At 40.0% G+C, this 24,593-nt stretch overlaps 1 protein-coding gene across 1 annotated transcript; it reads right to left on the reverse strand.

Annotated features, from left to right (window-relative positions):
• Positions 1-344: 344 nt before the first annotated feature.
• On the reverse strand, positions 345-24,247 carry RXFP2 (relaxin family peptide receptor 2; the record flags this gene model as incomplete). Its single annotated transcript, XM_082495742.1, is given in 15 exon segments — positions 345-505; positions 1,795-1,873; positions 1,876-1,915; positions 1,917-1,972; positions 4,941-5,016; positions 8,026-8,081; positions 13,724-13,780; positions 14,704-14,763; positions 15,271-15,333; positions 15,335-15,338; positions 16,008-16,079; positions 17,691-17,762; positions 18,668-18,748; positions 21,335-21,440; positions 24,175-24,247. Coding segments are annotated over 15 exon segments (1,056 nt in total).
• Positions 24,248-24,593: the final 346 nt, after the last annotated feature.

The raw sequence follows: 24,593 nt of genomic DNA on the forward strand, positions 1-24,593 counted from the left end.
CAGTTGTCATTTTAATTTCCAGGAAGAGGAGTGCAGAGATGGTAGCGGCCAAAAAGCATCTACATATGAATCTCAGAGAGATTAATGCAGCTGTAAGGCTGTTAGGTCCCATTTCTGTTATCTTGCTGAGAAACACCGACTTGTAGATTGGTAAATAAAAGTACTGTCCTCGGGAGTTTTTGGGGGTTGGTTTTTTTGTTTGCTTGTTTTTGGTTTTTGTTTGTTTTTTTAAATCCAAGCATAAATGAAGAGCTATAGGTGAGGGAATTGTCTGTCTGCATGGCTGAAGTGGCCAAAGTATTTTCATCACTTTTGAAAATTGCCCTCCTTCAATGACTGTCCAGTCATTTTAACTTCTTTAACTTCTCCTTAAAGAAACTAGTTGTGAGAGTATAGAGAAAGGAGTTCAAGGCACTGTGTATTGGCAGAAAAAGTATCACTATCCAGGACGGGACAGTGTTTAGGAAAAAAGGTAAGGTGTTTTGTATACTCTGTAGTAGGAATGCTGAAGAAGCAAACATGTCTTTATGTCATTTTTACTTCATGTAATTTATTTTACTTTATGTCACTTTATATCATTTTTTTGCAGAACGCTACCATGGTATTATTTTTACAAGAGAGGGGTTTGAATTCAACATTTCTCATTGTGGTTTTCATTGAGTTCACCATGGCTTTTCATGAGAAGGGGGAAAAAACCGAGCTTTTCTCTAGAGAGTGTCTTTTTCTCTATATCTGCTGGAATTTAATAAAAACACTAAACATGAGCTGAAGTCCATCTCTCTTTAGGATAGTATTTAATATAAATCCAAATCACATACCTATTTTTTACATGGCAATTTTCATCAGTAGGTTTGAAAATGCCTTACAAAAGCTGTTGTTATTCTTAATTTACAAAGGGGAACCTGGAATACAGAGAGGTGAAGAGACTTGCTCAGAGGGCCGTGAGCGGAGCTGTGTAGAGCCTCACCACCGTGAATCCCCACGCCAGCCACAGTCGTACATCTCCTGAATACCCTAAGGAGAGCTGCGTTTTATTTTTAACAAACGACTTATAATCACTTTTCTCCTGGTTACACGAATGGAATTCACTGCTTCCCACGAGGCTAAATAGGTTTTATGATAAAACCAGTGACAATTTACTACATTTCTTTAATGCCTTTCCTATTACCGAGAATTATTTACCCAATTTTCTGCAAACACGAGCTATCAATTTTCTAGAATTAGAATGGGAGAGCGGGATGCCTTTATTACGGTGTTATTCGTTAGCAGCTGCAAGGTTAGCCGGACTGCATATAACCAGTGCAGTGATGGGGACCTCTGCGACTGTACGTACTGCTCCGCTGTGGGCAGGTGGGGGAGAGCGTGTGCTGCCCTGCGGGACCAGGGAGGGCCTGTAGCCTCCTCAGGAACCCCTGGAAATTATTGCCTGCACTTATAAATGTGATATCCAGGTTGCTCAAAGACCCTCCTGTTATAGTTTTGTTTCCCCGATGGTCAAACCGATGGACTTATTCATACGTATTACTGTGGGATTTTGCATCTTCACAGTCTTCTGCTTCTTCACAGACTTCTACTGTAGTTCTTCACCGGATAGCTTATTCTGGTTCTCACCTACATATGTGGATTGAAGATTTTATGTATGTAATTTAAAGCTAATTTTCGAACATAGAAAAAGTCAAATATTTTGGGCAATACTTACTCTTCACCCACGGTTAGCATAGAATTCCTCTGGCAGAATTAGTTTGTTTTAAATGAATCTTTAACAAAAGAAATCACAGTCTTACACAGCATTACCTGTAATGTCCGGCTGTAACACGGAGAGGATGTCAGTGACAAAGACAGGAATCCAGCAGATGGCATCAGTGAATACTATTAAAAAAAAAATCGATTGGCAACAGCAGCATCCCTGTGAATGTGACTTTACTTCTGATGTCTGAAGGGCAGTTTTTTGAACAGCGCAAAATGTGCTGATCTACAAAATCAATACGGTGATGGAGGGTACACACCTTTGGGGAAAAAAGATTTGAACCAAAGAGCATTGAAATGGTCTCTCCTCCCTTCCCTTTCTCCTGACCACTTCTCTGTTTCATTCTTTTCCATTATTTTATTACAATTTTTACATTAATGTGCATGTAGTACATTGATACCAATTTTATGTCAGAAACAGCTCCTCAAGATTGTCTAGTGTCACACAGCCTGCTCACATACCACGTGTTCCCATCTGTTACACAGCGAGATGTGAAAAAAGTTGTAAGAAGTTACTATAGAAACATAGTTAATGCACGGTATGGGTGGGCTCATGACTCCACAGAGATCTGGTCTCCTGACTGGAAATGCTGCAGCGAGTCTGAAACAGAAACCACCTGCAGGAACCTCACGTAGTACGGAAAGAACATCATATTCCCCGGCAAAGTGACAAACCAAGCTGAGGCATGTGTTCATTTCAGACTGGCTTCCTTGGTTCTGTATAAATATCCATCCCGAAATACTGATGGAGGAACATGTGCAGTGCAAGCTGTGCAACTTGGATTTTAATGGCGCTGTGCTGTGTTGCAGAGCAAGGCTTTTAGCAGTCCATCAGGTGGCAACTCCATGGACTGGAGTACTCCGGTAAGTGGCTGAGAGCCATTGAAGGACCCAGTTATGTCAAGATCCCAGCACCTGAAAGCAGGCTCTTGCTCAGAAATATGGATTGAAACAAACTAAAGGAATTGGAATGCGTAACATAATATTTTTATTGATGGGAAATCACTACACAAATCTGATTTGACATGTGCATTGCCATTTTTACTTTCTACTCAGTATAATTCTAGAAGACTAGTTTTATCTTTTGGTATGTAGCTTTTTCATCTTTTTGATATCAAGAGATAAAACAAGGAATAACTGTGTAAATGTATGTGTACTGACGAAATAACCCTTGTGGCTCTGCAAATGCAAGTCAGGGAGAAGATCGTTTGGTGGCAGTTTGAATAATTCTCAGCCTTTGCTGTGAGTGAGTGCTCTGAGACTGAGCATAACCAGCTCAGACATGTTTCAGGCTGAAGTTTCTGGGGTTTATCCTGTTCATTTCCGGTTTATTTTATATATATATATATTTAATCATTATTCCCAGCCAGTATAATGCACATAAAGCTACGCTTTTAAAGTTTTGTCCCAAATTATTTATATTGTCACCATTTTCTGCAATCCCATGAAGACTATACTGGTAGTAGTTGAAGGTTGCTGATTTTACTGATTTATAAAAATGAAAAGGTTTCAAACCATTGGGTTGTACACACAGCATCACTAAGTAATTTAATTACCTCATCGTTATTCAGATTACTGTTTCCTTCTATGTCTTCTCCTCCTCTTTGTTACACGCCCTTGTGTTTTGTTAAAATGAGATGCAAAACTCTTCAGGTGACACAGAGCCTTTTAAGTGTGCAGCCAGCACACCGCGCGTGAGGCTCTGCTCCTTTTGTGGGCCTTTGGGAAGTATTGCAACACGAACATTAATAGTGTTGTGAGGAGTGCATCTATCAGTGAATGTTCTGTAGGCTGCTACCAGTCTTTCTAGTAAAATAGTATTAATCAGTAAGTACAGCATACTAAAAATTAAGCTTGCCATGAAAAATACCAAGGGAATACCTGTTGTCTCCAATTTCTTCTCTTTGATCAGAATTCAATGGGAAACAAACTATTTTTTCCCACAATAATTTCCAAAAAGGTCCTCATCCTAGAATGGGATTATTGCTACGAGAAACCCAGCAATCCATATGGGTATATTTTATTATTATTCTATCCAATATATATTTATTGTTATATTTTATTATTATTTAAATAAATAGTTCTCTGCTTCAGCGGCAGTGCTCTCATAAAGAAAGCTTGTGGGACAGAACATAAAGGCTCGATTACAGTAAAGCCTGCAAGAGCAGGGTTGTTTTGAAATGTATCCTTACATCCCACTGACCTCTACAAGATTTAAAAATATATTCTGGTATATAAAAAAAAAATAAAACGTGAAGGATAGATCTACAAATACAATTCTGATGTGATATAATTACAGCTATGGAATATATGAACAATGATATATCAAAGTTTGCATGTTGATGGTAAGTAAGTGGACAGTCACTGATTTGAGTTTTATTTTTCAAGTAGTAGTAAAGAGTGGAGGAAAGAGCGTGATATGAGCTCTTTAGAAATAAATCAGAAAGAACATTGCACAGTTGAAGAAGATACTTACATTCATGGCAGAGAATAAGCAAATATAAACATTTGAGAGGAATTCTAGACCAAAATCAGAAGGAAAAAATAAGCCTTGAGATTTCTCATCAAGAACGACATTTTAATTATGTAGAGATGCAAGAGACACTTGATTATTTATTGTAGCTGGCATTCAGTGTGAATGTGCGACACACCTAAAGCCTTTTGCCTCAGCTCAGGGATTGCAGTTCAGAGGCACCTGGTGTTACTGGCACGTAGCTGGGACATGCTGTGAAGGAAAAAAGCATGCTTTATGACAGGAAAACTAAGATGTCTATACAGCACACATTCTGTTTTTGCTATGAACATATATGGCTTTTATTTGTGTCCAAAATATAATTAGTTTTCTGTTTCTTCCCAGTTTTGGTGTACATGAATGAGATATTCTACTCCTGCCTGCTAAGCTTAAGGCTGCAGTAACTCCCAAGTAAGCAAACAGTTCTATTTATTCCGCTTCAGCCACAAAAAGAAGTGTGAAGGGCAGAAAAAGAAGTGATGTGACATGATCTAGAAATGAGGGAACAAAATTAGGAGCATGTTTCCTTTCTCTGTTTAAAAGGGTGAAACATTTCATCTGTTTTTGCAGAAGTTGGGCCACCGGTGGAATTAATATGGAAAAGCAACACCCTGAGATGGTTTTAGACATTTTTATATGGACTTCCCATCCCCTTAATTATCCTTCCTTTTATTTAGCATACATACATGTGGGAGAGGTTCCTCATATGTTGAAACATTCTTCCATTTATATTTAGAATCTCAATCATTTCCAGGTATCTGTAAAATATGAAAATGTTATGATTTGTAAATAAATTGCAGGAAATAAGGCTTTCTGTAGTTATCTAATGTTGTATTCCACAAACAAGCTTCTTCCTAAATCACAGGTCTTACAGACACTATGTTATGGAAAAATCCTGGCTATATTCAGTAGGAATGATCTTACGACTGTTCATCACATTGAGCTTTTTGCTGGAAGATTGTGTTGTAGGGATGTGCATTTAGCCTGAACTCCCTTTGTAGTTGTGCCATTCGACAGCCGATGCAATATCCATTAAGGGAAGCACAAGAAGTGACTTGCACAGGTTTTTGTCTCTTTCCCTGGGTGCTAAGCTCAACTGCTCACAGCAGTGTGGTTGAAAACCTTATTATTATGAACCTTGCCCAGAGGGCCTTCTGCCTAACAAAAGAGTCACAGAACTGAAAGCACTAATAAGCCCAGAACAGGCAGAGATAAAAGACAGCTTCTGCTATGAGAATCAGAAGAGAGGAAGAAATAAGACAAGAAGGCAAAATGTATAATTCTCTCAGCTTTTCCTCGGGGAAGCGAGTATTCCCCTCTATTATTCAAGGTAAGACTGACTTGCAAGCTTTTGACGAGAAATCCAAAGTACTGGGAAGTAGCTGTGGGCCCACTGAGGAAAGACAAGGACACTGAAGATCTTTTGGGTTTCAGTTAGTGGAAGCAGCTGCTGTAGACAAAACAGGCAGACCTCCCTTTGGAAGGACAGACAAGTGTACAGACGGTCTAGGAGGCTGATGGAAGCTGAATATTTTGTCACGTTTCTGGAGTTTGCACAAGCCATAGGTACTAGGTGACCAGAAGCAGAAGCTGCGGCAGTGAATGATTCAGCAGTGGTGTGTACAACTGGAAGTACAAATCACTGAGGAGTGTGTGTTTGCAGGTGAGGACCTGGGCCTTCCTCCATTAGGAACGAGGATGACTCTTTTTTTAAATTATTTTATTTTTTAATTTTGTAGATTCAGACATCTGGGTTGGGTTTTGTTTCACCTGACATCAGGCCTCCTCACTGTAGCTGAGTTTACTTTAGAGTCAGTGGAGAGAAGATCTCCTCAGACACAGCTAGGTCAAATGACTCGTCACGCAAGGTTTCTTGTTGCCTGCTGACTGTAGAGGGAGCCTCTCAGAGAAGAAAACTTTATAAAAATAGACTAAAATGTATCAGAAAACTTAACGTTAGAAAATATTAGTTTGAATAACCAGACCACATAAAACATTCAGGTTATATCTGCATTGGTAAAATGAAGAGGGCCAAGACATGAGCGTAAGTGGCTATCCATACTGCCTCATTGTTTTGTCCCTTGTGGCTAGTTAGGCCAGACAGTTGTATTTTCTAGCATAAATGGAGCCTAGGGGCCAAAGACACCAACAAGGACCTGTCATGACACACATGTAATGAGACAGAGGGATGTTTAGTGTGCAGGTAGATTCCTCCTTCCAACCCCAAGAGTGACAGAGGAGCACAGGACTGAAGGAGAAGGGTATAGTCAAGAGCAGATGTGGTGCATCTGCAGCAGATGTAGACTGCCGTACAGGAGGCAAGAGTGATGCAGAGCACTGAAAAATGTTCATATGGAGTGTCATGGGGCAACCCACTTTGCTCACATCATGTGCCAAGAAGAATCACAGAATGGTTTAGGTTGGAAGCGACCTTGAAAATCATCGAGTTCCAACCCCCCCTGCCATAGGCAGGGAGACCTCCCACTAGATCAGGTTGCTCAAAGTCCCATCCAGCCTGGCCTTGAACACCTCCAGGGATGGAGCTTCCACAACCTCTCTGGGCAACCTGTTCCAATGCCTTACCACCCTCAGAGTGAAAAATTTCTTACTTATATCTAATCTAAACCTGCCCTCTTCTAATTTAAAGCCATTCCCCCTCATCCTACCACTACATGCCCTTGTAAGAAGTCCTTCCTCAGCTCTCCTGTAGGCCCCCTTTAGGTACTAGAAGGCTGCTATAAAGTCTTCCTGAAGCCTTCTCTTCTCCAGGCTGAACAACCCCAACTCTTTCAGCCTCTCCTCATAGGAGAGGTGCTCCATCCCTCTCGTCATCGTGGCCCTCCTCTGGACTCACTCCAACAGTTCCATGTCCTTCTTATGTTGAGGGCTCCAGAGCTGGACGCAGTATTCCAGGTGGGGTCTCACCAGAGTAGAGGGGCAGAATCACCTCCTTTGACCTGCTGGCCACACTTCTGATGCAGCTCAGGATACGGTTGTCTTTCTGGGCTGTGAGCGCACATTGCCGGCTCATGTTGAGCTTCTCATCAATCGGCACCCCCAGGTCCTTCTCCTCAGAGCTGCTCTCAATCCATTCTTTGCCCAGCCTGTATTTGTGCTTGGAAAGCACATGGTGTAGTGGTAGGAGGCAGGCAACTGGGGACACCTGTAAGCAGAAACATTATGCAAAATTTCAACTTCTGTTCTGTTGTAATACAAACAAGAACAGGACAGCAATGGGCGTATGTGACTATCCGAATAGGTCCTGAGGAAATGCCAGTAACAGTTAAAATGAACCTTGAAAACAAAATAATGGAGAAATATATCCCTCCCCCTGTCTGTGACATGGCATGATTCAATAGGACTTGCTGGCTGGGCGGGACATATGCTCCATACAGCAGGGAAACGTTATATTACATATCGGTAAAAGGGAAGGTTTTGCATAATATTACATTCATGCAAGCAAAGCCAGTACTGGCACTGAAAGCCTTAAAAGCATTCAACTTGATAAAAATCCTAATGGTGAGAAGAGCCGTGAAAGGACACTTTGTGTACTGAATATATTCAGTAAGCCTTTCCTGAAGTGTCTGAAAGCGGAGCTTCATTCTGCACCATCCCAATAGACTTTCAGTCTACAAATTCAGTGTCAGGAGTGCATGTGCTGGAGGACCCGGTAAGGCCAGAAACAGTGACAGAACTTCATTATTTTGCACATTTGGCTCTAATGGAAAAAAAAAAAAAGAAGCCACGGGGATAGCTTATTTGATTACCTGTGATCCAAACAGGAGGAGAAGCTCCTGGCATTATCAAAGCCAACTGTAGCCACCTGACAGAGGCAAAAACAGTAACAGAAACGCGCAATATTGAGTGAACCCATTGCAGTAGGCACTCAGTGCAGGTACGGGCATCCTTGGACTGCAGTGTATCATTTTCAGCTCTCCTGCAGCAGCATTTCAAGGGATTCAACACATTATCTGCACAGGTGATATTTTAGGGAAAGGTGTATGAAACATTAGAAGAGTGACAGGTACTGAAATCTCATCATCGATGCTCTAGTAACACAAAACCCAAACCCTGTTCTATTCATATGATGCAGTTGGCATAACTTGAAACTGGTTCACAGCAACGGCAACACAGAGTACAGATGATATATTTCATAGAATCATAGAATCATAGAATGGTTTAGGTTGGAAAGGACCTTGAAGGTCATCGAGTTCCAACCCCCCTGCCATAGACAGGGACACCTCCCACTAGACCAGATTGCCCAAGGCCACATCCAGCCTGGCCTTGAACACCTCCAGGGATGGGGCCTCAACAACCTCTCTGGGCAACCCCTTCCAGTGCATTACCACACTCAAAGTGAAAAACTTCTTCCTAAAGTTTAATCTGAACCTTCCCTCTTCCAGTTTAAAACCATCAACTTAACACTGCCAAAACCACTACTAAACCATGTCCCTCAGCACCATGTCTGCCCATCTTTTAAGTACCTCCAGAGATGGCCACTCCACCACTTCCCTGGGCAGCCGGTTCCAATGCTTGACAACCCTTTTGGTGAAGAAATTTTTACTGATTTCCAATCCAAACGTCCCCTGGTGCAACTTGAGGCCACGTCCTTTTGTTCTATCAGCTGTTACTTGAGAGAAGAGACTGACTCCCACCTCGCTACAGCCTCCCTTCAGGTAGCTGTAGAGAGTAGATGCTCCTGCCTCAACTATCCCCAGCTCACTGAAGAGACCTTGTGAAATCACCCCTCTTGTTGCTGCGGTTAGAGAACCCGGTGTATTCTTTGTTTCACTTCTGGGAAGACACGGGGGAGATTCATTTTGACAAGAGCTTCAAATTTTATTTGAGGATTAGGCTGGGACTTGGTTTGGGTCTTGTCTGGGCCCAAGCCAAGTGGCATTTTTTTCCACAAGATTTTAAACTTTAAAAACTCTTTTTTGGATTATATACTGTCTATCCCATGAAATAAAACGCCTGTCATGCTGTCAGCAAGGCTTCTGGAAAAATGAATGATTACTGAGATCACTTTGTTCTGGTTAATTCTAGCCCGGTTAGATTTCAGGGGAGGGAGGGGGACAACACATTATAACTGTCTTACATTCTTTGTTCCTGTACTGCGTGTTTGGAGTTGGAAATGTGGATCAGACAATCATTTTGACAGGCAGGCAGGTGGTACTGTTACATTGGCAGTACCATATCTGTCACAGTTAATGTGCTCTCAGATTGAAATAACTACATTTTCCGCTCTGGTCAAGGTTTATATAGCAGCAGAGCACATCTCCCTCCATATTTCAAAACAATGTCCTATCTTATGATTACGGTCTTGTTCCTGTGGTGGCTTATGGACTAGAATATTGATACTTGCTGCGTTTAATTATGTGAATAATAATGAAGCAAAGAGCTGTAACGCAACTTGAAAAAGAATCTAAAAGGAAGTTATTCTGTCACAGCTGCTGCATGATTGACTCAGGTATCCATCAAAAAACATTTGAGGCTCCCTGGAGACATCCATTTGGGATGTCCATGTATAGTTGTCTGATACGACACAAGACCTACAGGAAACCAGTGGCCTTATGGATTAGCAGGTGACAGCCAGGTAGGATTGGTACTTAAGGGCATCTCCAGTGGCACCAGACTCCTGTACATGGACAAGTGAATAAGCCAGTGGTGAACACAGTCACTAGGATCTGGAGAAAGGCTTATCTCAACCTCAACTAGCTTTTGGTTTGCTGAATGGCTGTCCAGACTAATGCTCCATCTAGTAGTATTTGGCATGTCCTGCAGTATCTAAGACACCTGTGTGGGCAGGCACACACACAACACAGGACCCATGAGAGACCGAAAACTTTCTGGAGTGGGGATGCTGTAGAGATGTCAAGTAGCACTAGACATCTGACCTGTGGGCAGCTAAACCAATCTCCTAAATTTTTCCCCTACTGTAATGACCTAAGACCCGTTGATCTCCTGGTTACCCTTGGACACTTAGGGGGGTCTGCAAAAAGGAACTGAATATTACCCAGTGTGTTGACTTCCTCACAGTGTTTTTTACTGTGTGGCACAGGAGAAAAGTATCAGACAATGAGTTGCAGGAAAGCTTTGAGATTTATTCAGGATATTTTCATTTTTGCTTAACAAAAAAATAGTGTGAATTTAAAAATAACATTTGGTTCTTCTTTTGGACCGCTTTTTAAGAAGAAGCCATATGGCACTGTTGTGTTAAAGGCCAAAATAATTTGGCAGAATATAAACCCCCTTGTGTTCCAACTTGTCCTCAGATATCAGAGGGTCTGGGGGCGGCTAGGCTTAGATTCTGAGTGATGCCCAATGTGGTGTTAAAAGTCAGTTGTGTTCAATATATATTGAACTATCACAATTGCAGATGCACTAATAACACCATGCACCTTTCGTCTAGTTGTGTTCCATGTACTAGCATGGCCATACTTAAGGAGTTTGGTTGCGTTCAATGAGAACTCTCACAGCTAGATTAATGAAAAGTGTAGTTTCTTGAAGCAACAGATGCACAAGTTCTTTTCGATTGCCAGTGATAAAAGTTACTGTCTGCAAAGCACATGCAAGTACTGTTAGTATTACAGCCTGGCTACAAGTGCATTATGTCATAAAGCAACTCTGTAGAGATTTCTAAATTTCCCGGGGAAGCACTCGGTATAGCCAAGTGTTCAAACCTTACCCACAAGTGTCCTCACGGGGCGGAAGAGAGGCTCAGCCCATCAACTGATCCCAGAGGTCAGGGGTGGTCAGTGATGGTGTCTTCCTGACTCCGGTGGTATCTTCCCTGACCATGGTGGTATCTTCCCTGTCCACAATGGTATCTTCCCTGACATTCCTCCTCTCTTAAGCTATTTTTATACTATTTGTTACCTGTCAGGTGGTGCTTGAGGGACTCTAGTCATACATACTTTTGTTATGATTGGTGTAAAATTTTTTTCGCTTTCCCTTTAAAGGTATAGACTAGGAAAAAATTGGAGCATAAGCTCAACGAGGGGTGGTCGCATCTTGGAGGTGGGTAGCTTTTGGGACAGAGGTGTGTTTCAGCATTACAACGGGATTATAATGAGCAAAGTTCGCCCGAAGGATAGCATTTTGTCAAAAAATGACAGGTCGTTGGCTCAGGGTAGCAATTAGGCAGCCTATCAGTTCCATAATACCTTCAAGTTCCCATCTTATCACAGAGCTTGGCCCTGGTGTCTTCACTCCGCTCCATCCCCTGTGCAGTTTCTCTTAGAGTCAGCACATCAGGCTCCCCTGGTGTTACATCTAAGGTTGCCTAGGGAGCCTCCGTGGAATGTAACCCTTGCCCACCAGCTGCACTTCGTCCTGAAAGTTTCTTCAATGCTTTACCTTTCCTTAAAATATGAATATAAGTTTAATTTCTAAGTCACCTCCAGCAATTATTCCACAGGCACAGAATGACATTTTAAAATAAGAAATAGTAGTCTTGCTTTTCAACTCTGAATCCAATGAAATTATACGGTGTACTTTTACATGAGGGTCAATCTTTGCAAATTGAAAAAAAAAAAAAAGAAAACTTCTGAATTTGAGCTTTGTGTAAAATACTTAATTAAAAAAAATGTGGTTGAATCACCAGCCCTGTGAAGTGAGTATTTTATGAACCACCCTGAAGGAGCCTTATAGAAATTTTAAAATCCTTGTTGCCATTTATTTATATCCTTATTGGCCCAAGTGCCCTGGCTGTGCTTGTTGTGTAATTTATTCTTAATTTATGTGTTTTGATTGCTCCTAGGCTTATCATTTGTGAATAGCAGTAAAACTGAGCAAATTGTATGGCTGTCATTCCCGTATTTTGGCCTGCTACCTTTGGGTGTTGAGCACTCCTGTAGGAATAGAAACTCGAAGCACATTCAGCATCTGTTAGAATGGCAATCAATACCTCACGTGCCTTTTGTAATTGATGAATATCTCTCCTGGAAAGAAATTAGATTATTTAGTGTGCTATGTTAGTAAAATATTTCAGCTTTTACTTACAGTGACTGAAGCTGCTTACAGTGACTTTCAGAGCAATCCTCAGAGAGGTGAGAAAGTGGATTGACAGACAGTTTGCTAAAAGAAAGATAAACTATTTCATATTTTATTTCAGGAAAAAAAGACAAGCTAAAATATTACATTTTTAAATTCAGTTGGGAACTCTCATTCGTAACTTCCAGCTTTTGTAAATACTTCAGCTCTATAAAAATATACCATGTTGATTTTGTAATCATGTTGCTGGACAGATCCCTTGGAGAAATAGAGAACAAAAGCGATCAGGTTCATGCTTAGTATTCCACCCACCCCTTTCAATACAAACTTTAAGAACTCTAAGGCTCAGATTTTCTCTTTTTTAAAGGTGAGGAGGCATACTATCTTACTTAAAATTTTAATAGCGGCAAAATTATCTTTTATCATTACTTCAGTTCATCCAGTACTTCCTTGCTCTTATTGGATCTGTAAGTCACTTTGAAGCCAGTTGGTACAGGCACTGATGTTTGGTGATTGCTAAACATGGATCATTTTAGCTCTGATTCATCATAACTAATTCAGCTGAGGTATCTAATTTGGGAACCTGGTTGCCTCAGGGTCTCTCTATAATTTATGAATTTAATCACTGCTGAGAGGTGAGGTGAATCAAAGCATAATTACATAGATGTGAAGCTTTCACATTTAATATAGGTAGAACAGGGAAAAACAAAGAAAAAAAAATTAAAAAAAAATCCCACAGTATATTCAACACCGAGGATCGGTATTAGTGAATGAGTTTTCACCATGCCAGCAAATCAACATCTTTAACAAAAAACACCAGTTGCTACTCTCCTTCCACAGCCAGTAGTAGCCTGTTTCCATCACTCGTATCACTCCAGTCACTGACAGCTCCTCTTCTCCTTCAACCTTTCCCTTCTCTTTTCCGCTTCTACACCTTCTGCAGCTGTTTTGTGTCTCTGCCTAAACATGTCATGCCAGATAATGAGGCAGCCAAACCCCAGATGCAGTGTGACTACTTTATATGCAGATGAGCCTAATGCATAACACGCTTATCCCCAGGGGAAGTGGCAGTCTCAAATCCTAAAGTAGGTGCCTAGGTTCCCCAGACAGCTACTGGGAGAGGCTGGTTCACCTCCAAAGCACAGAGACGTTGCCCTAGCTATCTTTCTATAGATTATACAAGATATATAGATACCCTCAGTGGGTGAGCCAAAGCACCTGGAAAATGTAGTATTGGCTCCAGAGGACCCAGGTGAAGCTGGGCACTTGAAAGGAGGGACCCTGACCGTCACTGGGACAGAGGGAGACCTTGTTTTTTAGCCCATACAGCTGTGTGTTGTAAGACCTGGAAAGTCTCGGAATAAATTCCCCCTCTCCCCGTAATGCTGCCCTAGGCACTTCCTCCAGCTCCTCCTTGCCAGGTATCTTTCTGTCCTTCTGTCTTTGATTCTGCGTGGCCTCCTGCCTCACCTTTGGCAGGAAAGGCGCAGTACACTCACAGATTGCAGGCATGTAATAGCTCACACTCTAGAATTCAAAAACAGATTTTAGAAAGCTCACAATTCCTCCGAATCTTGTAATGAGGAAAAGGTATATGCAGGCAGCAAGCAAATTTGATTTCTGTGAAGAAACCTGCAAAGTAAAATATATATTAGAATAAGTACTTAATGATTCAATTTAATATGGAGTGCTAATTTCATGTTTCAGTGTGACTACTTGGCTTTTTATTTTTCTAGTTGTGTTAGAAGTTACGCAGGGCCCTGGTTAATTTTTCCAAGCCATAACAAGGTGTGTTATTGTAATCAGTGCAAAAGAAACCTACACAAGGCTAAGTAGTTAGTTCAGTAAAACTACCCTTAGTTTTAATTAAAAACAAGCAGCTTGCAAAGTAAAAGAGAAATATGGAACTTTATTTGATTAAAGGCTCTGGGATTTGCTATCCAGACAGAAATTTTACATGTTCAAATTTAGCTTTTCTTTTGCTTTTGCTCTCATTGCGATTGATACAGTCCCACTGCAGTCCCTCATTTGTAGGACACCACATGTATAACACCAAGGAACATTTTATATTTCTTGAAACATAGAATTTTTCTTCATGAACAGGATCACGGAATCACGGAATCACGGAATTTTCAGAGTTGGAAGGGACCTCTAGAGATCATCTAGTCCAACTCCCCTGCTAAAGCAGGATTCCCTACAGCACGTTACTCAGGACTGCATCCAGATGGGTCTTGAAAATCTCTAGAGAAGGGGACTCCACAACCTCCCTGGGCAGCCTGTGCCAGTGCTCTGTCACCCTCACCATAAAGAAGTTTTTCCGTGTATTTGAACGGAACTTCCTGTGTTCTAACTTGTGCTCATTGCCCCTCGTCCTGTCACTGGGAACCATTGAAAAGAGCCTGGCTCCATCCTCCTTCAGCCCACCCTTTAGATACTTGTACGCCAAGTACTTGTACTTGATCCTCCTTCAGATTCTGCTTTTCTTGTCCTGTGTATCGTAGGAGATATAGCTGAATATAAAAAAATTAGAAATGTGAGTTATTACTTTATAGCAATATATTTGATTTTAGCAGCAACAAAATACTTTGCTGAGGTTTCCTGCAAAGGGAAAACCCAGTCTGAAGGAGGAATGGATTCAACAGGAAAAAAATATCTGTAGGTTGAGATACAGGCATACTATATTGTTTCTGCTTCGTGATCAGACTGCAAGTCCCAGGATTTAGTGGAGTTTAAAAAGCACCCTGGTGGGCATGGTCTGATCACAAGGCGGAAATAATAGAGTATGCCTGTTTCTTATTCTGTTTGTTGAAACAAGTGATCGTGACAATTGCCAAAATGTGCCATGTGACTGAGCATACAATAATTCAATTAATTGTAAAGAATACCTCCTTGACAATAGCACAACTGTCCTGATGAGGCTTTATACATTGAGAGAAATCCTGTGTCGAGGACTGAGAGTCACGCATATTCAAAAGGGTTTTGTTGCCTTATTTTCATACTTCTTTTGTTTACAATACAGTGAGCGCATCGCATTCCAGGAAGGTGGTGTTGGTTAAGGCCTTAATATGATTGCCTTCAAAAATCCCTTATTAAAGCAAAGAAAGTGGTTTTATTCATGTGTTGTGTAATAGTTTTGCAGGAGGGAGTTTAAGCTCTGGGCTAGTCTTCTTTCTTTTGACCTTCCTCTATTTATTTCTTACAAAATTAGCTCAAATTTATTACCTAGTTTTGAATATGAATGTAGATCTCAAATACAGCAAATTATACCCTTTTCTTCCTTGTAATTTTGTCTATTTATGGCCCAGCTCAGCAGCCATTTCAGCAATAATAGGCTAATACATTGGCATTTCTTGTGTAATCTGTTTACCAGAATAAAGAGAGACCACTAGGTGGAGATTTTGCATTTAATTGCAACGTATATTTATGTATTCTAGGTTATACTTAGGATAAACATGCATTCACAATAACTGATTTCATTTTCATTGGGAAACTAAAGTGAAAGACAGAATTTTGCTAAACTCATGAGAGTCATGAGAACAAGAAGCATCTCTAAAGATTTATTTCAGCAGAGGACTGTGGTATTCTTTTAGACACTCCTTTGAAACACTGTGAGGTTCGACTTTGGCAAGGTTATATGTTTTTTAGAATGTCACACTTTTAGAAGTAGCTTGGTCTAACAGAACAAACAAAAGAATTATCTTCACAGAAAATATATATTCATTTATCAAATGAAACTTTTGCATAATTTACTTACATCCAGTTAATAAGAGGCATTTGAGTACAGATCGTCTTGGAAACAGTGTCAAGTGAATTGTTTATCATGGATCTTCATAAATTAAAACATGATTAGAAAACAAGATATTTTATCATCCTTCATAACACAATATGTAAGTGTAAGAAAGATATGCAAATGTAAACTTCTGAGAGAAGAATCCAAGATCAGATTTAAATTGCTTTGAAATTTAAAGTTAATTTAGATTTCACAGAAACTGCACAAGAAAAAAGATTTATTAAGTTACCAGTAGCAAAACATAGCACAAATAGTTGCTTCCGATAGTAGCTTATTAATGTATTCATTCATGGAATGACTGAGAAATCTGCGAAATTGAACAACTCAGAAAAAAAATGTCTATTAAATAATTTACATTCTAATTACAGTTACTATAGGTTTTCCACACAGGCTGTGACCTTCCTCAAACTCCTCCCCATGGGAGCTGGTAAGGGTAGAAAGAAAGGTATTTCAGCTCCTGCTCCATCCATTGCGCCAGCGCTCACTCGGTGGAGCCCGGGCCAAAGGCTACTGCTGCTGGCTCTGATGCCAGCACCCGCCTGCCATGAGCTTGGCTGAAACAGTTGAGTCAAAGGATCAGTAAAGACACAAAGTTTTTCATCTTCTCTGCCCTGAGCCAAGGGACTAGTAGCAAAAAATTTTCTCTTAGCAAAACCAAGTAGTTTATTTGCCTGGATACTATGAAAAAACTGTGGTCTTTTCCAAGAAACTGAGATTATGCTTTTCAAGCGCTGGTTTACTTGGTGAGGGTGATGGAAAAAGCTTACAGGACTTCACATCTCTCCCACATACTGTCATCTCTGCCTGATATGGAATTTTCTGTTATGGTCGGCACAGTGATATCTGCCTGGGAAATTGTTCAAGTACCTAAATACCATTTCAGTTTTCTAAAAGGAGATGCTAGGTTTCTGCTGATTGTATCCAAGAATTTCCAGTTTAGATTGTGAGTACCCTGTAGGTGTTCTGAGAAGAGATATGATTCTAAACAGTTTTACAGCTTTGGGAATGTGCTTTAGTTTTAACAGAAACATAGTAAAGATAGTCCTAGCATGGAAGACACCTATAAGAAATCCAAATCCAAATTTGGATCCAGCGTGACAAGCGTGATTCCTTCATGAAGATGTTTGAAAGTCTTTAAGAAAGAGAAGAACTTGGAGGAAAACCAAAAAAGATAGAAAGAAATCTACTTGGATATTGAACAATATAAATATGACAATGTGCAAAAGCAATACTTACGAAAAAAAAAACAAAGACATTAGCATGGTAAATAACTGCTGGGCTCAGCAGTTATTGGGTCGTAATCTAGAATTCTGGAAAAAAGTAATATTTTACTACATCACCAGTCCTTGTAAAGAAACAATGAAAAAATGGCTGGGATGAGCAAATCATGAGGGATCACGAGGGAGCTTTACCTCTGCTAATCCAAAATAACTAGACCTAGATATTACCTCCAGAAATTGAAACATAACCTGTGTGATAAGGAGTTGCAAGTTTCAGCAGTCATTCCAATTTTTTTGTGTGTGCAGAAAGTCAGTTGCAGACATAGCTTTACTGCCTTGTTCCTTTCTTTTTAGATCAATGCCATAAACACATGCACTGCCAGTGATGAATGCTACTTTTACAGACAAGGAGAAAATGGGTACTCACAGCCATTTCGATTTGTGTAGATCTCCGAGTATCGCTGGTTTCAAACTAGTGACACAGTTATGCCTGAGATACCTGTTGGCAAAAACATATAACATGGAAACTAAAACAACACGATCTAAAAACCGATAGACTACTTCTAAAGGGAGGAAGCAGAAACCTTTCAGTCAATTGATGAGAGCAACCAGAAAGATAAAGAACTGTGACAAGCAATATTTGATTTTAAAATGCCGACTGAAAGTATTTTAAGGTTTCTATCTCATAAAAGGCTGACTGTTACTGCAAGGGCAGTAGCATTTGACTTAATCTTTTATAATATTGTGCAGTTGGAATGATGCTGGGTAAAGCATTAAAAATGTGCTTTTATGAATAGTTTTGCACTGCACTGGGGTGGATCTGTTTTGCTATGGTACAATGGACAACTTTTGACTAGGTCTTACACATATGCTTTTTAGACTGACGTAGACATAGTAAAAAATTCTGCATTCTAATCTATCAAAATGTCAATACCTGTAGCTTGGTATTCAAAACTTGATAAAAACATGGAAAGATTAGCCTCATTTTCAAAGGCACTGAGCTTGTGTCAGCGGTTGGAAGTGGTAAGGGTACCTGAGCGCCTAGTAATGCTGACATTTGAAAAATTTGGCCAATATGTTTTGTGAACATCAACTAATGAGGCAGTGTCAGGTACACATAGGAAATGAAGCTTATAATGGGTGGATAATGATACAAAAAGAAGTTCAGCAATTTGTCTTTGCCCCTGTGTGCAATTAGGGTCACAACAGGAGTTAAAATTCATGAAGTGCTTACTTCTAACATCTTTCTCGAGCTACTGGAATATGCAGAATAGTGGTTGGATGAGACTCTGAAGGGCTGAAATTTAGATGCTGTTTCCTTTATTGTGGGAGGCTGGTTGCTCTGTGATACCCAAGAGGCAATCAGTTATTTAAAAAGGCAAAATTGGGCAATAATGTACTCACAATTTCTGAAGTCTGCATAGTCCAAAGAATGCTCTCCTTGATATTTTCTGAATGCAGTTGTGTTGTAGAAATCCAGCACAGGTAAGGTAAGAAAGCCAGGATAATCATAATTCATTAACTTCTTAGAAATGCAAATGTTTTATAATCCCATATTTATTCTCTTCTGCCATTTTAAGCACACTACTAAATCAGTGCCTGGTGTAACACCACTGAAGTCAGATTCAATATTTTCCACCAGAACAGAACTTTCTAATGACTTCTTTGAGGCTATTCTGTACGTGTCTGTCTCCAGGGTGTGTCACGTCCCATTTCTTGATCAGGCTTTTGGAATAGAAGATCATAGAGTATAAAAAATAAGATACAAAATAGAAAGCACTGGAGGCTGGGGAGAAAAGGCAATAGTCTTCCTGGCTATAGGTATATTATTTTGAATTTCATTAAACGTGAACCATCACTAGCCATCCTTCTTGGCACATTTAGGCTAACATACATTGCACCTGCTGATGTGACTCAGCTGAAAATTAGTGGCATGTATAATTTTTTTATATAAAGTCAGTTCTAGCACTCTGCCCACTCTTCAAATGATACGGTACTTTCACATGACTTGTTCTTGCAGGCTGCTAAGCACTTTTGGTTGGAAGGCAGTTTGAGCTGTCATTAGGAACTGTTGAATAAAAGGCATACACCATCCAGTCAGAAGCAATATACTCCTATACTGTGTACTTAGGGGGTTTATAAGGATTTATCTTAAGCCTGGTATGTGAATTCTTACCCTTGGAGCTGTCCCTATTTTCTTATGTAGACTTCATACCTACTAGCTTTGTATGTATGCCTTAATCCTGTAAGACTACCTGAGGTATAGGGCTGATTGATTTTTTTCGTTACTAACAACAGCCGTATTTAAAAAGGACACAAGTCATTCTACCTAACAAAGTAACATATTTGAGCGCCTGACTTCTTCATAACTCGATGCAGGTCAGACTATTTCTTCCAGGAAGCTGGAGGAAGCTGTATAAGCTCTTCAAGTCAAAGGCCATCTTACTATACAAAGAACATGGAAGACGCCACCCAGCTTGGAAAAAAAAATGTACTAGAGGTCTGTGACAGGATTGACTACATGGGAGAACTTGCCATGTGTACAGCTATTTGCATAATTTTGCAGTTGGTTTCCATGGTAGCTTAGCATCAAAAAAGAGAAAAAGGAAAAAAAAAAAAATTAAAAAGCTGCTTTATTTAACCTTTTAAAACAGTAAGGTGCAGTTTAATGACAAAATGGTGGTATTTCTTATTAGACAGACCTGTTTTCTGCTTACTTATTTTTTTGTGGCAGGGAGCAAGACTAGATCTCTGTATATTGCACACAAAACTCCCTGCATCTCTGCACATATGGCTACACTGGAAGACCAATATGATCAAACCACGAATTTCAAAGGCAAATGCCATGCTATACTGTTAACAAAGTGATCACACAGGTGAATGTATATTGATTTTGTTCACTCTGTATACTCCATTCTGTACACTCATGTAATAATTTAATAAACTGTCAAGATACTCATATTTTTCTTCACCTTTGTACACTTGCTGAAAACTTCATCTGGAAGAGAAAGGATCTGGTTGTGTGTGAGTGACCTAAAAGTAATTGCTGACTGATATTTAAATTAGGTCTTAACTGGTCATTGTTGCAATTGTCAAAAACCAGAATCTGGGTGCAGCTGACACAGGGTCAGAGTCCAGAAAGGACTTTGGGCACATTCCATTTCGTTAGACGGGGTGCAGCATGTTGGGTGCATTACTTTGCCTGTGAAACCTGGGTAACCTCAGCTGCTTTGTCATCTGTCCTTATCGTTTAAATCCTGAGCTGAAGCTTGAGTGCTCTTCTGGGGTTAGCTGGGAGATGGCAGGCCTCCTTTTGGTCTGTTTGGAAGGTAAATGCACTTGACTGCTCGAACAAGCTAGCTGAAGGCCAAACTTCATTGCTGAGTTTTAAGACTGGCATTTTTAAAATGTTTCCCTTCGGTGATCCAGACAGATCTTTGAGAATTTCTCATATTAACAAGTATTCAGCTGTATATAAATTTTGACAACCTGTAGAACTGGAGCTGGCAAAATGAAATAGGGAGCTGTCAGTCATCATTAAGAAACAATAATCCTGAAATTCCTGCTTCGGTCACTTCGGCAATATTTGGTGGGTGCTCATTACCCCAGTGCTGGCTGCACAACCAGTGATCTTTAGTGAGTGGCCTGGGGCTGACAGACTTCAATCAATAGGAATGACAAACCCAAATAGTATTCAACTCACCTAATTGTAAACATCTACAGTGCAAAATGCACATCTCAGCTAACACCCCAAGCTCTCTTTAGAGGAGAGAAGTAAACATATTCTGTGTGCAGTTCATATGACATATATTAGATGACTGGTTTACAGTGCTGACATATATTTTTTTCAGATGAATTCCACTCTGAAGTGGGCCTTGCAGCAAAATGCTCACAGCATTCACTACATACTAGTAAATCACCTAGTAAATATCTATAGTGGGTCAACCCTTTCTGCAGTCTCTGAATGCAGAGGACCCATACTTGGTAGTGTAGCACTATGCAAAGTTTGTTTAGGCACCTTTTTGTTTGTAAAACAGCTTTATGCTGGAGGGCAGAGGGAACTCTACTTACAGGAGGGTTGCGTTACTTGAAAGAAGTGGAACAGATTTTGAATTAACAGCAGCACGTTCTAGTTCTGTTCCCATGCAGTGACAACCTTCTGGGTGCTGGTGGAGACCTGGGAAAAGGAATTATTGAACGAATGTCTTACGCATGACCCATCAAGTACGTCTGATCAGATGGAGTGACATTCTGAGACCTCTTTTTAGAAAGGGATTGGACATCTAGATGCAACATCCCCAAATTACCTTAGTAAGGTTCACTTATCAGAAATGATCTAAAAAACTGATGCTGCACTTCCTAGGACTGCAGTGCTGTACATGTAATGAAAGCAAACATAAGTAAAACATAAATCAAGTTTAATTAGCTTACTGTCCATCAATGAGGGTAACTGAAACACAACATTTATATACACATACAAATGAGAACGTGTGAGAAACTGCTGATGGAACAGTTCCCCCTGGAGAATCATATTTGTTTAAGTCACTACAATTCACTGAGGAATTGGATGCTTTGATTTTAGAGCAGATCAGAGGGACCACAGCATCTAAATTTGCCTTTTGCTTGCCAAGACACTGTCCTTGAGTTCTGGGATTTAAGAGAAGGGCTTTTTGGGTACCCCAACTCGGCAGTCCATCTGAAGAGCTGTTCCAGAGCTCTAATGCTCTGAGCTGAGGCTTTTGGGTTTATGAGACCTCATCTGTAGGTAGGAATAAATATTTTAGAAGGGATCAACATAAAACGTTTCAAGATTTTAATTTTTTAAAAAATGTTTCATAGAGAGGCCTTTCTTTTTTCTTTTGTTCCTGAGTGGGTTGAAAACAAATACTGACTTTCCAAAAGTTTCCAGAAATGAAATTACCATTCTCCTGCGACTTGATAAAGCTGCAAGCTGGCACTGCCAAGTAAATTCCACACTGCATTACTCTGCTGTTCTCTGGTATGCACGCAAAAAGCTCTGGAAAGTAAAGGAGTTCCCTGAGCGCATCTAAAATTCCAGATATCTCTGTAACTATAGTAAATATATGTATGCAGTGAAAGGCTTTAGAAGTGTAAAATAGTTTAAGGTTATTAATAAGGGCATTAGGATTAAGTTAGAATTCTTCTGATACATCCAGATAATTAGGCTTTCCATGAACCATATCAAAGATACTTGCGTATCCACTATTATCTCCTATAAAAAGTGTTAATGTTTGTCAGCTGTACTTTAAATTGCCTATTAATGAAAACCAGAACATTAATGACCATTTTTCTGTGGGGTACATGTGTTTTATTATATGTGATGGAACCAAAAGTAAATCTTCAGATGGATTGTTTTAATTGTCTTTTCTGCTGATTATGAGTAGCAATTATAAGTCCAAATTAAGAAATTTCATGTAAATTGAATATCAGAAGTGTACCAGACTATAAGCAGTGCAGAGAGAGAGAGAGAGAGAAATAGAGAGAGAAATCTAATGTTGATGCAAAATATTATTAGAAGATGTATTGATAAAAAGAACTGAATGCTAAATTAGAATGATTAATGTAGTGGAGAAACTCATATATGGTAAAGTATGGACACTTACAAATTATTTACAGTGAAAATCTACACATGATAATGGAAGTGTTCTAGGACAAGACTGAAAATCAGAAAGTGATTCAGTAAAAACCAGAAAGTTTACACCAGTTTCAGTAAATGGGTATGTTTGGTTATCTCAAATATCAGGCAAAACCATGGAAAATTATGAGAACAGATTGTTACTCGACCAGCTAAATGTATAGGCAATTATACAAATTATATGAGATTTGAGAGAAAATCAGTTAAAATTTATAAAGCTTAGACATCATTTTTTTTTAATAGATTAGCAGAAGGTAGGAATCCCTACTACATTTGGAGAATATCAGTCTTTGTGGCAATCATCTGTGTTAGTACACCAGAGTGCAGTTTAGATCCAGTAGCAGCACTGGTACACAGGTGAACAGTAAACAGGAGAGGTGCAATGTGGAAAGTCATAAACAAAGGACCACATCCAAAGATGGTAGCTGAGGGGTGATGGTAATGAAAAAGAGGCACAGGCAGATGATTTGAAATACCTACAAAGAGGAAAAGGAAGTGAAATAGATGTAAGAACTTCACTAGGAGGCAGGTGGGGAGGGAGGATGCAAAGCAGATGACAGTGGAGTTAACACATTATTTTCTGACCCAACATGCTTCAGAGTCACAGAGGAAGTCAAATGTGATGTAGAGGGAATCATACTCCAAAATAGGGATCATTTATTAGCCCCAAAAGGAGATTGATCTCGTTGATCTGACTTCCTCATTGATCTTTTGGACTGAGAGTGGGTGTGGAGATCAGTAAGACAGAGAAGAATGGTAGTGTGATCACCACCAAGTGCATATGTGCTTATGCACATATACAAAAATATGTATATATCTAAGACTCTTACAACACTTGAAATCATCACAGAATAAGGATTCTTCACTTCTACTGGTAGAAGGCCTTACTGAGCTTACCACTACTTATGTGCAGGAGTTCGTGCACCCACTTTGAAGGATTCCCCACAGAGGTGTGCAGTGATTACCCGCTGTCCACAGCAGAGGATAATATAATAGGGATTCTATGGGAATCTCAGCATTGGAGTTTGCCTGGGGCATGCCTTTAGACACCCTGTCAGTTTTCTTTGCTGACCAGCATGGTGTAATTCCCTGACTTATTGAAGAAAAGAAAATATTCAGTTACACTGAAAACCCTAGACTTGTCAGACTTGTGGATCATCTGCTGACTATTAGTGATTTGGTGTGTATTAGCTGGAGGAGCACATCCCATAGCCAGATTTTGTTTCTGTGTACTTACAGATGTTGCAGTACTCACCACAGTTCTCTTCATCTGCGCTGTTCTCACAGCCATTTATGCTGTCACAAAGAAATGCCTGCAGGAGGCACATCGTATGATTTCTGCATGGAAAAGAACCCTTTTAGCGGACAACACCAACCGAAGTGTCTTCTGTCAGCCAGGATTCTGAGGAAATATGGGAAGACATTTCCTCTGTAGCAGAGCATGTATCAAATTAGAAAGGCCTGGTAAAACTACAACCACAGCATGTGACAGAATATTTTCATTTTTCACTTTAAAGTGCGTTGCACGTCATTTTAATTCTGCCTCTTGCATTACAGTGTCAGCTACAAATGACTTACCACCACTGAAATTTAGAAGAGACAGCTTAAAGTTTCTGTTTGTTTTTCTTCTCTCTTTCCCATCATCTGCAGAACACATTGCTGGCCACAAAGAAA

This window comes from Vanellus vanellus (genome assembly GCF_965231255.1).
Source record: "Vanellus vanellus genome assembly, chromosome: 1".
NCBI classification, from domain to species: Eukaryota; Metazoa; Chordata; class Aves; order Charadriiformes; family Charadriidae; genus Vanellus; species Vanellus vanellus.